The 14,036-nt window shown below is 40.1% G+C and overlaps 1 protein-coding gene across 4 annotated transcripts in view; it reads left to right on the top strand.

The window, feature by feature from the left end:
- The window catches only part of TBC1D19 (TBC1 domain family member 19), a 151,861-nt gene that overhangs the window by 117,667 nt on the left and 20,158 nt on the right, over window positions 1–14,036 (top strand). For all 4 annotated transcript variants that reach the window (XM_045998271.1, XM_045998270.1, XM_045998272.1 and 1 more), the window contains 2 exons: window positions 1,557–1,641; window positions 4,410–4,454. In XM_045998271.1, coding sequence (XP_045854227.1) covers window positions 1,557–1,641; window positions 4,410–4,454 — 130 coding nt within the window. The remainder of the gene's footprint in view (window positions 1–1,556; window positions 1,642–4,409; window positions 4,455–14,036) is intronic.

The following is a 14,036-nucleotide window of genomic DNA, read 5'->3' as shown; positions in this document are numbered from 1 at the left end:
ACCTGGGTGGCTCAGTGGGTTAAAGCCTCTTCCTTCGGCTTAGGTCGCGATCCCAGGGTCCTGGGATCTCTCTGCTCGGCTGGGAGCCTGCTTCCGCTTCTCTCTCTGCCTGCCTCTCTGCCTACTTGTGATCTCTGTCTGTCAAATAAATAAATAAATAAATCTTTAAAAAATAAAATAAAATGCCCATTGCTTTCAGCAGACAGCTAGTCCAGTTTTAGGAATTTAAATAAAGCTGTACATAAATATTTAACTCTAGGGAGGTTTATTGCGGTATTGTTACAGCTGGGGAAATGTGGAAATAATTAAATGTTCAACAATAAAAGACAGGTTAAATAAACTATTGTTTATCCATATAGTGACACATTTTCTGCAACATTAAAAATATGAGCAGAGAATATTTACATTATTGAGAAAAATGGATAGAATAGCATACATAATTCTGCTTGAAAAATGGATGTACATGTAAGAGCAGTCTGAAAGGATATACATCAGAATGTTAACACAGCTGGGCTTAGGGGTATTTGATGATCTGTACTTCTAATTTTTACCATAACCATGTATTCCTTGTATGATCTTTTAAAATACAATAAAAATAAATCAGTGGCAGTGGTTGGTATGCATTTCACCACTGGGCCTCACTGATGTGCAATCTCCTTATCTATTTTTTTTCTAATGCTGGGCCCCGTTCTTAATGCCTTATGGATCTTATGCCTTGGATCTACAGTTTCTCTATTGGCTCCTGCGGCTAGTCCAACCCTGACGTTGTGCCCCTACTCTATTAACTGGACTTCTGCCTTTTTCCTGCCATGTCCAATTCTTTTCTCAGTAATATCTTTTGAATCCCAGGTCTTCCAATACCAGGACCCAGATTTCCTGTCACTGCACCTTGGGATCAACCTTTTGCCCCCAGGTTCTAAGCTGATGTCAGCAACCCAGTTCCTCCTAAGGAAATCCCTGATTCTGACTTTCTGCCCTTCCTATTTTCATCACCAGGCAGATGCCACACTCCACCTGCTGGACAGAACAACCAGCTACTAACCTGTATTGGGCTGCCACTTGTTCTCCAGCTGCCTTCCCTTCTAGATGCCATGAGTTGCCTTCCCTCCTACCCTGACATGCCCAACTGCCGGCTGCTGCATTCCTGCGAAGACTCTAGGTCCAGTTTCCTGCACTTCCCAAACGACTCTGCCACTCTAGTTAACTAGGGTCCCCACTACACATTTGTTACTGGGTTAAATTTCTCCCAGCTGTTTCTCATTTCCAGATAGAAAACAATAAAAGAATCAAATGGTATTTAGTACCATACATTATCTGCTATTGTTCAAGGTTTATGTGGCTAGCAGAAATCTTTGGGTCAACTTTGAGTGAAAAATCACATTAACATCCACTAAAACACTTAGCATAGGTGTACCAATAGAGGGCGCTCCTCCCATTTCCAGACACCACACTGACCTGGAAAGATTCCACCCTGCTTCTCCTAAACGGGAAATAGCAATAAATTACCTGTTATAAAACAGTGCTTAATTGTTTGTTTCTTACACTATTGTACCCAGGTATTACTTTGTTTTTCCCGGGATACGTCTGTGTTGGGTCATTTTGCGTACAACAGTGCTTCACCACCGAAATCATACATAAGAGGTAAAATTTTAGTTAAAATTTTAGTTACATAAAGGGAGTATTTTCTAAGACTTACAAAATCATACCAAGACTGTTACATTTTATAGCGTTTATTGGTGTTGTTGAATACATAAGAGGTAAAATTTTAGTTACATTAAGGGAGTAGTCTTTAAGACTTAAGACTTTAAGACTTTAATGCTATAAAGTGATACCAAGCCTGTTACATTTTATAGCATTTGTTGGTGTTGTTGAATTTTTTATTGTAAAGTACTGAAGATTTCTCTCAGATTATTGTAACCATGCTTTCACTCCTACTCAAATCAGGGGGCAAGCAACTCATCACAATCACAAGCAAGTGGTTCCCAGAAGCAGCACTTAGAGTTGCTTCTTTTATCTTTCCTGCCTTTTTGTCCTCCGTTGCTATTTTTGTCATATCTGTTGACTTTTCTTTTCCCTCCTAATTATGAGTTTATCACACAAATTTGCTTTTTCTACCTCCTTTTTCCTTCTTTATTGCTTCCCTTGGAATGGTCTACCACCCTTAAAATTTGATGTAATTTATATACTATTAGCTCTCTAATTTCTATTTGAGGGCTTTCTGCTCTCCTTTATCACTAGCTGCCTACAAGATATTGCTATTTCAATATCTTGCTGTCACCTGACAACAGATCTAATTTCAGCTGGAAGCCTTTACCAATTTCTCCTTTTTATTAAGTGATGAACACCCAACACTGAGAGCTTATAACCCCATTGTGTATGATGGTTCTGCTGTTCCCATAAAGAAAGAAACTATTTCTTCTGTATCTCCCAATTCTGTCTAACCTGACTATAGTCCCTGCCCTAGGACAGGTCTACATAACCTGCTGTCCTTCTGACCAGTCGGCTGTAGATGGGGGGCGGTATCCAACAACTTGCTTTTTGAATTCAATTAATTTTCTAGAGGGGCTCACAGAACCAAGGGTAACATGTACATTTGCCAGTTTTTTAAAAGGCATGATAAAGGATACAGATGAACAGCCAGATAAAGACATACATAGGATGAGGTCTGGGAGTGTCCTGAGCATAGGCGCTTGTGCCCCCGTGGAGTGGTGGTGTGTCATCCTCCCAGTGATTGTGTGTCAGCCTACCTGGAACCTCTCTGAACGCCTTATTACTGGGATATTATGGTGGCTTCCTGGGGTAGGCATGAGCAGTTACTGACCTCATTTCCAGCACTTGTCTCCCTCTCTGGAAAATAGCAGACGGGGCTGAAAATTCCAAGGTTCTAATAATTACTTGGTCTTTCTGGTGACCAGTCCTCATCCAGAAGTCCACCAGAGTCACTCTGGTAGAACAACAGAGACTCTCAGTCTCTTACCACTGAGAAATTTACAAGGGTTTTCACTTAGCCCTATATTTAATATCCAGCTGGTGCTCTGTACCATCCATATCTCTCCCTCTCTCTCTCACACATCCACTTTTCATTATTCCAATCTTTCCTTAGTCTCAAGCTCAGTCTTTGTTATCTCCGCCCTAACCTAAATTGCTCATACTCCTTATTCTTTTCTCCTCTCTGTCACCACTGTCAAAAAAAAAAAAAAAAAATTCCACTAAAAACTTAACCTTAAAGCCAAGTGCAAGAATGCATGAGACTAATAAATGAAACAAGATGGGATTGGGAGGGAGACAAACCATAAATGACTCTTAATCTCACAAAACAAACTGGGGGTTGCTGGGGGGAGGTGGGGTTGGGAGAGGGGGAGGGGGTTATGGACATTGGGGAGGGTATGTGCTATCGTGAGTGCTGTGAAGTGTGTAAACCTGGCGATTCACAGACCTGTACCCCTGGGGATAAAAATACATTATATGTTTATTAAAAAAAAAAAAATTTGGAAGGGGAGGTGAACCATAAGAGACTATGGACTCTGAAAAACAACCTGAGGGTTTTGAAGGGTCAGGGGTGGGAGGTTGGGGGAACAGGTGGTGGGTAATGGGGAGGGCACGTTTTTCATGGAGCACTGGGTGTTGTGCAAAAACAATGAATACTGTTACGCTGAAAAAATGAATAAAATGAAAAAAAAAGAATGCATGAGACTATTCAATAGACTTAAAGGTATTAGGGGAAAAAAAAACCTGTTAAGATAAAAGCTACTTAAACATATTCAGTGGAAAGCAGGAAAAAACTCAGAACCTTAAGAGTTGAGGGAAAGCTAGTTTTTCTTTTTTTTTTGAGGGAAAGCTATTTTTTAAAACTACTTTTAAATGTTTGATTATGGTGAAATTACTCTAATTTTCTGAAACAATCCTGATTCCCAATATTTAGCCTCATTCTTGGACCACATAAACTGTTTTAGGATTCAGAAAATATTACCACTAAATGGTTTAAGACATTTAATTTTTAACTCTTCAGCACATTCCAAAGGCATATAAACTAATGAGGCATTGTGAAGCTTAGGACTTACTTTAATGAATAAATTAGAATGATTTATAGTTAACAAAACAAGTCTTTGCTTCTAAATGGACGCTTCTCTTCTTAAGTTCTTAAGGAAGTTGAAAGCATTTGTTTCTTTTAATTGCTTTGTATCAGTTGCTCATACTTAAGTTTATACTGTTGACTTTGAGGAAAAGATTTGCTAAAATCAAAAGATTAGCTGGTAGATTTTCAAATTAATTCCATATCCTGAAACGAAGTCAAAGGAGCTGGTACTCTAGTAGTTTTCAAAACACCATTATGAGTACATCCACAAAATTAGTTGTTTTTTAAAGATTTATTTTAATCATATTGAAATCTTCTATGGTTTTTCTTACAGGAAAACTAGGACTAGAAGAATATGCAGTCTTTTATCCACCAAATGGTAAGAGTAATACTATTGCTTCCTCTAGTGGGAAATAGGAAAATTGCAACTTTTGTAACAAATGTGACCTTTTCTATGTTGAGATGGATAATTTATTATCTAAAGTAAACCTTTTATAGAATATCTATTTTAGAAAAAAAGGAAAAGAAAAAAAGAATATTTTAGTGAATTTTTCCATGTTTGTGGTAGGTTTGTGCTAACCTGTGCACACCCTCTCTGGCTTTCCTTGAAACCAGTAGTGATGTTTGTGAGAAAGCTGATCAGACTTAGGTCTAGGGTACTTCATTTTCTTTTGCAGGACACTGACTGGGTCCATCCAGAGCCTTCCTTTTTTTTTTTTTTTTTTAAGATTTCATTTAATTATTTGACACAGAGAGCACAAGCGGAGGTGGGGGGTGGCAGGCCGAGGAATGAGTACTCTCCACTGAGCAGGGAGCCCTATGTAGGCTTGATCCCAGGACTCCAGGATCATGACCTGAGCCGAAGACAGATGTTTCTCCAGCTGAGGCACCCAGGCTCAGGGCCTTCCTTTTGATTTCCCTGCAATAGTGCTCGAATCAGTTGAGTGCATTGCCTGGTGTTAAACTTTGTTATTCTCATAATTTTATAAGTGTGGTATTTATGAAATAAAAATATTTTGAAGGGGCACCTGGGTGGCTCAGTCAGTTAAGCATCTGCCTTCTGCTCAAGTCATGATCTCAGGGTCCTGGGATCGAGCCCCACCTCAAGCTCTGTGCTCAGTGGGGGCCTGCTTCTGCCTCTCCTTCTGCCCCTCCCTCTGCCCCTCCCCTGCTTATGCTCTCTCACACACTCTGTCAAATAATAAAATCTTTAAAAAGATTTTGAAGAAATATATCACCAAGATAATCTATTTTGACTGTATAAACTGATCAAATGCGTAATGACCTCATTAGATATTAAGTATTCCTTTGAGATTATTGGACATTTCTTAAGATCTGCTTTTCGGAAAAGCAATATAGAGCATTCCTCTTTCTGATAATTTTAAGTTGCATCCTGAGGAAGTCATGGACTTTATAATCCAACAGATGTGGGTTCAGATCCCAGTTCTGCCAGCTCACCCTGTGACCTTGGGTAAGTTATATGACTTTGCTGAGCTTCAGATGCATCATCGATAGCACATGGATTAGATGAGACATGATCTATAAAAAGGGCACAGTGACTAATAAGTAGCCAGTGCTCAAAAAATGCAGCTGCTACTGGTGTATTTTGCTTCTTTGTCAACCTCTCCATGTGGAAGTCATACTTGGCATTCACAGCACTGATCTCTCCACGCACCTGTCAGTGTGACCTCTCAGGTTCTTCCACCGGCCATCCTTATCTGCCCCTCTGAACTGAAGCACCGGTGTTCTCCCATGGCTCATCCCACCCCGACTCTGCTGCTCTTCTTTTTTTTTTTTTTTTTTTTTTTTTTTTAAAGATTTTATTTATTTATTTGACAGAGAGAAATCACAAGAGAGGCAGGCAGAGAGAGAGGAAGGGAAGCAGGCTCTCTGCTGAGCAGGGAGCCCGATGCGGGACTCGATCCCAGGACCCTGAGATCATGACCTGAGCCGAAGGCAGCGGCTTAATCCACTGAGCCACCCAGGTGCCCCTCTGCTGCTCTTCTTTCCACATGTTTTCCTCAGGCTTTTTTACCTGCTTTCTTGGTTCTGTGTGTTCATTGCTCTGAAATTTACATCTTCAATTCTAACCTCTAAAATAATTAACTCCAGCTTAACATATCTCAGCATGAACTCATTCATTTATCTTCCTCTACCCACTATTCAAAAAAGAAAGCAAAAACAAGACGAAATTAAGAACAAAACAAAACTGTGTTGTACTCTCATCTAACCAGTCATTCAAGGCCAAATGCCAGGTAGGCATCCTTTACTCCTCTCAGTCTTGCATCCCCCTCATCTAATAAGTCACCAGGGCCATCCCATTTTATCTTTAAAATGCATCTGGGACCTCTCCCTTCTCTCTTCTTCACCATAACTGCTGCTTTGTCCTCAACCAGGCTTTACCATCTCTAGCTTATTAATTGTAATAGACACCTCACTAGTCTCTCTTTTTCCAGCCTTTTCTAGCTTTGCTTTATTGTTCACAGTACTGTCTGAGTTTTACATCTAAAAGGAAAATCTCAAAATTGCCATTTTTCTCCTTAAAGTTTTCTTCAGCTTATCATCTCTTTATAAGTAATGTCCAAGCCTCTCGGCCTGGCAATCAAGGACCTCTTTTGACTCAGGCCTCTGCTCAGTCTGGCTCCTAGCTTTGTATCTGCCCTTTTCCTATCTCACTTTTCTTTATGAAAGGAATATCAAATGATTAGCTACACACATGCACATGCAGCCCTGTGCACTCTCTCAGAGCACCGTGTGCTTCCTGCCCCATTACCTCTCCATTCTCATGTATGGAGAAACCTTTCTTTACCTGCTCTCAGGGCTTACCTCAGGCACAATCCTTTTCCAGAAGCTCTCCCTGCTTCCCCAGGTTAGGTTAAGGACCCTTTCTTTAGGCTCCCATAGTATCCAGTGTGAAAATCTTTGATACCTCTTATTATATTATCTTGACATTATTTGTTAATGCTTCATCTTCCTTTCTAGATTACAAGACCCTTGAGGTATAAGGCCATATTAATTTTTGTTCCCCCAGCATCTAGTCATCACAGGGGTTTAATGAGTATTTAATTGAAATAAATTAGAGGATTTTTAATTTTAACATTTATGTTATACCTCTGACTCCTTGGAAACCTAATTTTCAGACAACTTTTTATGTTTATCCAAGAATCAGGAAATCAAAGGAAAAATACCTCTGAAGAGCCCAAAGAAGTGTCCATGGAGTCAAGTTCTTCCTCTTTCCATTCCTAGGAGAGCTTTTTTAACTTAATTTAGAACATAGTCGGTTAAGTGTCCAACTCTCAGTTTCAGCTCGGGTCATGATCTCAGGGTTGTGAGATTGAGCCCTGTTTTGGGCTCTGAGCTAGGGTTTCTCTCCCTCTCCCCGTCCTCTCGCTCGCTTACAATTGCGCTCCCTCAAATAAATAAATCAATCTTAAAAAAAATATATTAGCTTTTACTTCACACACATGCCTAACAAGCTTGGTTTACCAGTGTTTATGGTCCCCTGCAAAACTAGAAGCATGGAAAGGGCCAATAGAGATAGTAAAGATGACTAACAACAGTAGAAATGAAAATCAGAGGCTTCACAAAGGAAAATAGAAAAATGATAAACCAGCACATAAGAGCACTCCAGAAAATCAGGCTAGGACCATTTTATGTAAAAGCTTTTTAAAAGGTCTCACTGAGGTATAGCATACTATCATAATTTAAGACTTTTATTAGGAACTCAAGACACCAAGGAAAAATATTGCTGTAATAACAATAAGAGTAGCCACAGCTCCAGCTGCCAGTGTTCTCCAAGCAGCACTGTGTACCAGGCAGGGTGCTAATAAGCACATTGCTTATGTTCATTCATTGAATGCTTACAGGGCAGGTACCTTTGGACGCAGGTATTAATATCCCTATTTGTAGATAAAGAAGCTGAGGCATAGCATGTCAACTTGTCCCGCTGGTGAGTTTCAAATCCAGACTTTGAACCCAAAGCTCTTTGACTGCGGTGTTCTCCATCACCATGCCCTTTTGCTTTGGGAAATGTTACTGTGTACACTAGAGTGTCTTTCAGAGGAAAAGGAAGGGGCTAATATATTGAAATATATTTGAAATATATTGAAATATATTGAAAAAATAGATGTATATAATAGGTTCTAGGAAGATATTCATTCAGAATAAAAATTGTTGCTAAATGGGGTAAACCTACAGCTTTCCATAAACTTAATTCTTCAGAATAATTTCTTCTTTCAGGTTATTTTAGAATGTTACCAGAATCAGAAAGAACTCTCCTCTCTGGGCAATGAGTCTGAGTTGCAGAATAAGAAGAAACAAAGAGTAGTTAGTGTGCTGTCCCTTTATTCTTTACTCAAGGCAAGACAAAGCAACATTTTATATTACTCAGTCTCTTCTGCCAAAGATAGGAATAGTTTAAAATCTTAAGGATACCTCTAGGGTGCCTGGGTGGCTCAGTTGGTTAAGTATCCGCCTTTGGCTCAAGTCGTGATCTCGGGGTCCTGAGATCGAACCCCGAGTCAGACTCCCTCCTAAACAGAGAGCCTGCTTCTTCCCCTTACTCTGCCTCTCCTCTCTGCATGTTCTTTCTCTCTCAAATAATAAATAGATAAAATCTAGAAAATTGAAAAAAATCTTAAGGACACCTCTACCAGCACTGCCACAGAACTGGCCTGGCTTTCTTGGTCTCAGGGGGCCACACAGAGAGGCTGGCCTACAGCCCACTGACACACTCTCCATCCCTGACCAGGCAGGTGCTTACCCAGGGGGCCCTCCTTCCCCGTATCACCTTTCCTAGGGTTGAAATGACAGGCCATAGTGGCATTGGACATTACCCTCTCACCTCATTTGAGGCCTTGTTAGTGGACAGGCTTTTCTGTAGTAGATTCACTAAACAACTGGTGAGCATAATTTCTGAGCTGAGGAGACTCTTCACAGGAATTACATAAGCTTCTCTTGTTTTGTTCACTTTATATAACTTTATTTATTCATTTAATACATTAGTCCTGCTCTGGCTTTCTCTTCTATTCTAGCTGGGTGATCTGCAGTAATAACCTGAAGCACCTGCTATCAAGGAGCTTACATTCTATTGAGGGAGACAAACAATAAATAAGTAAATAAACAGCTAATGAAAATAATTTCGGAGAGGACATGAACAATAAAGGGGAACAAAAATTGATAGTGGGGGGCATGGCTATTTTAGGTCAAGTGATCAGAAAAGTACTTCTGAGGAGGTAGAATATGAACAGTGACCAGAATATGCAGAGTGGGCTGTGCAAAGAGGTAGAACATTCCAGAGGGAATATACAGCCTGGTGAAGGGCCTACGACAGACATGTACCTGATGCTTTAAAGAACAAGATGGCCCTTGGGCCTGGTGACAGTGAGCAAAACATAACCTGGTACAAGGTGAGGTAGGAGACTTAGGGACCAGGTCAGCTAGGGAGACAGTTGATCGAAAATTTTGTCTGATTAAGTCCAGTCTCTGGGCTGATTCCTCAAAGACAGTTTCTGTTAATTCCTTGTTTCCTATGAATGAGCTATCCTTTTTTAAAATTTTAATTCCAGTTAGTTAACATACAGTGTTGTATTAGTTCAGATATACAATATGGTAGTTCAACACTTCCGTACCTTACTCATTGTTCGTCATGATTTAAGTGTACTCTTGATCCCCTTAGGCCATACTTTCTTATTTCTTTGCACACCTGGTAACTTTTTTGTTGATAACTAGATCTCTTGACTATTATAGTGTGGTCACTAGGAATCAGATTGTCTCCCCTCCTCAGAATCTGTTGTTGTTTATTGTGCACTAGTTATTTGTTTCGTGACTTTTCTAAGCTGCTTTTGTCAGGATTGTGTTTTTTGTAGGGAGTGCCCACTGAAGTCTCTGTTCCATTAGCTTAGTGGTCAGCTGATAATTTGATAGAGATTTCCTTAAACATCTGAAACCAAAAGAAAAAAAAATTACCCCAGGCTTTGTAGCCTGGCTCTGTGTTGAGGTATTCTTTCAAGGCCAGGCCAATTGTGGTTCTACCTTAGCCTGTACTTCTGCCTGTACAGAGTGCAGGAGTCTGGCAAAAGTGAAAGCTGAAGTGCTTCTTAGGTCCTTTCTAGATTCCCCTGAATAGAGAGGAGTTTTTCCCAGCCTCTTCCTTCTCAGGATTGCCAGTCTGTCTACTGCTTGCCCCATCTGTTGTTCTTGCTGCCCCCAGGGAGCTGCAGTGAGTGTGATTGCACTTACAGTGGGTAGGCCACTTCAGCCCAGTCCCTCAGATAGCTACTAGACAGGTCAAGATACACAACCACAGTTGTTGTGGGTTTTTTTTTAAGATTTTTATTTATTTATTTGACAGAGAGAGATCACAAGTAGGCATAGAGAGAGAGGAAGGAAGCAGGCTCCCTGCTGAGGAGAGAGCCCGACATGGGGCTCGATCCCGGGACCCTGGGATCATGACCTGAGTCAAAGGCAGAGGCCTCTACCAGCACTGAGCCACCCAGGCGCCCCAACCACAGTTTTTTGATTCAAGATCCGTATTGTCTACTCTGGGACCAGCAAACTGCCTCAGGAACATGGGGAGCTATATCTTCATAATTGCCACCAAACTGGACAATGGGCGATGGTAGACAGATAAATTAAAATACCACAATGCTCTCTTTCCAAAATTCAGCTGCTCTTTCTTTTATTAAGCATTTCCTTGATTGTGAGGTTTATTATTATTATTGATTCCAGAACTCAAAAAAAGTTGATCTAACAGCTCTAGCCATCACCTCATAGAAGGACAGAGTATTGGAGTTCCCTACTCTACTATTCTCAGTGATACCTCTTCTCCAATTCCGAAATCATCCTAACTACTGTGTGGAATAGAAGTATCACTCTAATGTAAATTCCAAGAGAACAAGGACCTTTTGAGGACCAGCATATCTAGCACCAAGAATCATGCATATCATAAAGTCACTCACTGCTCAGTAGACATCGTTGAATGAGAGAGCAAATGAATGAGGGAGTGAATATTGAAGAATATGGAGAACAAAAATAGAAGCAAAGGAACAAGACTTAACAAGAGAAATACACATAGATCTGAGACTTCGGTAAACAGACACTACAATTCGCTAATACCATTTGTTTCCTACAAGAAAAGAGAAAATAATTAGTTGCTAGTGAACATTAAGCAGAGGAGTTTGGGGACTCTCGATCAATGGTTATCAACCATGGGTAATTCCATGCCCCACCTTCCATCCCGCAGGAAACATTGGCCAATGTCTGTGGACTCTTTAGGTTATCAGAGCCAGAGGAAAGAGGGGTTTTACCAGTATCTCAGAAGTAGAGGCCAGGTATGTGGTTAAACATTCTGCAGTACACAGGATGGCCCCTTAAAACAAAGATTAGGAAAGGCTCTTGCGAAGACATAGTGAAAATATGTCATTTTAAATCCTCTTACAAGTGTTGGGGCACCTGGGTGGCTCAGTGGGTTGAGCCTCTGCCTTCGTCTCGGGTCATGATCTCAGGGGCCTGGGATCGAGCCCTGCACTGGGCTCTCTGCTCAGTGGGGAGCCTGTCTCCCACCCCCTCTGTGCCTGACTCTCTGCCTGCTTGTGATCTCTGTCAAATAAATAAATAAGATCTTTTAAAAAAATCCTCTTACAAGTGTCAAGTCTATAAATAGCAATGTACTTTGTCATCTTTATGAATTAAATAAATTAAAAACATCTCATAATCCAAAATTTATTTGATGTGTAACTTGAGACATAAATTGAAAACCTAATGAAAATTGTATTTAAAGTATGATTTTTAGATTGATCTTTAAATATGGTTGTGTTCCAGTATTTAGGAAATTTTAATTACTGAAATAAAATAACAAGGTCATATTCTGAAGTTCTAATTCAGAAAAATGACAGAAACAGCTAGAAAACAATGTAACCATTGTCCTAATGCCTACTCTTACCTGTTGGCTATGTGTAGAATGAGGATAACCAAAGGAAATTATTATTTCCAGAAATGAATTCAATAGACTGTAATAAGTAATCCCAGATGAAGGAGTGTAAAACTTTGGAATGATATCAAAGTGAGTCAGAGGTGAGATCTGTGATACAACTATAAATGCTGAGTATTAACAGAGACAGTGAGGAAATGAAGAGAAAATATTTAGTAAGTGCAAAGCATGTTAATATTTGGTGTATTTTCTGAGTCATATTTACTATTTATATCTTATCTAGTTCAAGATTTATTTTTGTTGACCATGCTTACCATTCTGAGCTATGTCAAATGCCCATGAAACCATTACTTTATAAAGTTATTCGTATTGAATGGGACAGGCAGTTCATATTTTAGACTTTCTTTAGCTAGACAAAGCCTAGTATCTTAAAATAATCAGTATGGCAGACTTGCAGAACTCTAAGGCCAGAGGAGAGATGGTGTCCCAAGCATCCTGACGCCTGTTAGAAGTACACTCTTGGATGATGGCCACTTGCATGAAACTTGACCCTTGAAAGGCTGAAGTGATGAGAGGCAAAGGAAAGGATTTTGGAAAACTGGCCAAGAACATGACAACCTCTGAGATCAAAGAAATGTTTTAGGCAGTATGTGCCCGAGAGTGTTAATGGATTCGTTACTGCTTCTTATGCCTTCTACTTTTGTTGGCTAGAATTTCTCTTTGTCCTTCCTCAACAGAGCAGACCGTGTACTCTTTTTTTTGGAATCGTAAGCCCTGGTTAATCTTACCTAATACTCACCAAAAAAAGATTTTCTTAGGTTTAAGCTGATACTTAAAAGTGGTGCTGTCCCTTCTGAAAGCATAAAATAGCTATGGTTGTGGAGCATCTGCTGTGTCCTAAATACTGGACTCTTGCACTTTAAGGACATTAACTCACGTGTGCTTTATACAACTTGGTGAACTTGGTCTTGTTTAATCTCCATTTTCAAAAATGAAAATAGAGACTCAGAGGGTGTCAGTAACTTGCCTGGAGATACACAGAATTCATACTCATGTCCATATGACTTCATTGGCCATTTCTAATTTCAACACTGAGTTTTTGAGAGCGTATTATCCTATATGTTAGTTACTTATTCGTAAATGAATCTTACACCTTAATGTTTTTTTACTTTTTAATTTTTTTATTTGCATATCATTGACACACAGTGTTACATTAGTTTCAGGTGGCCAACATGCTGATTGGATAGGTCTACACATTATGCTGTGCTCACCCACAAGTACAGTGACGCCTGTCACTGTAGAGCACTACTGCAGTACCACTGACTGTATTCCCTATACTGTGCCTTTTGTCTCCATAACTTACTCATTCCATAACTGGAAGCCTGTTTCCTCCACTCCCCTTTGCCCATTTGCCTGTCCCCCTCCCTACTCTGTCGCTCCGTCAACCATTATTTTGGTTCTCTGTTGCATTTTAGTATCTTATTTAAAAGACCTGATTATAAATCCTCAAATTTCCATCAATTTATATCTCATTTCTAGAAGATACTGTGCTGGGTGCTGAAGATAATACACAGTATGAATTGTGCCCCTTGCCTCAAAGAGTTTATAACCTAACTGCTTATAAAGCAGCTGTAGATTTCAGAACTTGGGGAAAATGCAGGGGAAGTGCAGTTGGCCACAAGTCGTCTTAATATATGCATCCCTTGGGGTGCCTGGGTGGCTCAGTGGGTTAAAGCCTCTGCCTTCAGCTCAGGTCATGATCCCGGGGTTCTGGGATCGAGCCCCACATTGGGCTCTCTGCTCAGTGGGGAGCCTGCTTCCCCCTCACCCTCTGCCTGCCTCTCTGCCTTCTTGTGATCTCTCAGTCAAATAAATAAATAAAATCTTAAAAATATATATATATATATATGCATTCCTTTTTGTTGCCTGGCAGTTCATGAATTCACTCACTATAAGCTTCCTAATTAAAAGTGTCTTGTCTGGACTAGGGTACTCCTATCCTTAGCAGATCCTTAATACATATTTGTAGAA

This window comes from Meles meles, chromosome 2, assembly GCF_922984935.1.
Source record: "Meles meles chromosome 2, mMelMel3.1 paternal haplotype, whole genome shotgun sequence".
In the NCBI taxonomy this organism is placed as follows: domain Eukaryota; kingdom Metazoa; phylum Chordata; class Mammalia; order Carnivora; family Mustelidae; genus Meles; species Meles meles.
Note: the sequence above shows the minus strand (reverse complement) of the source record. Positions and strands in the feature narration are given on the sequence as shown.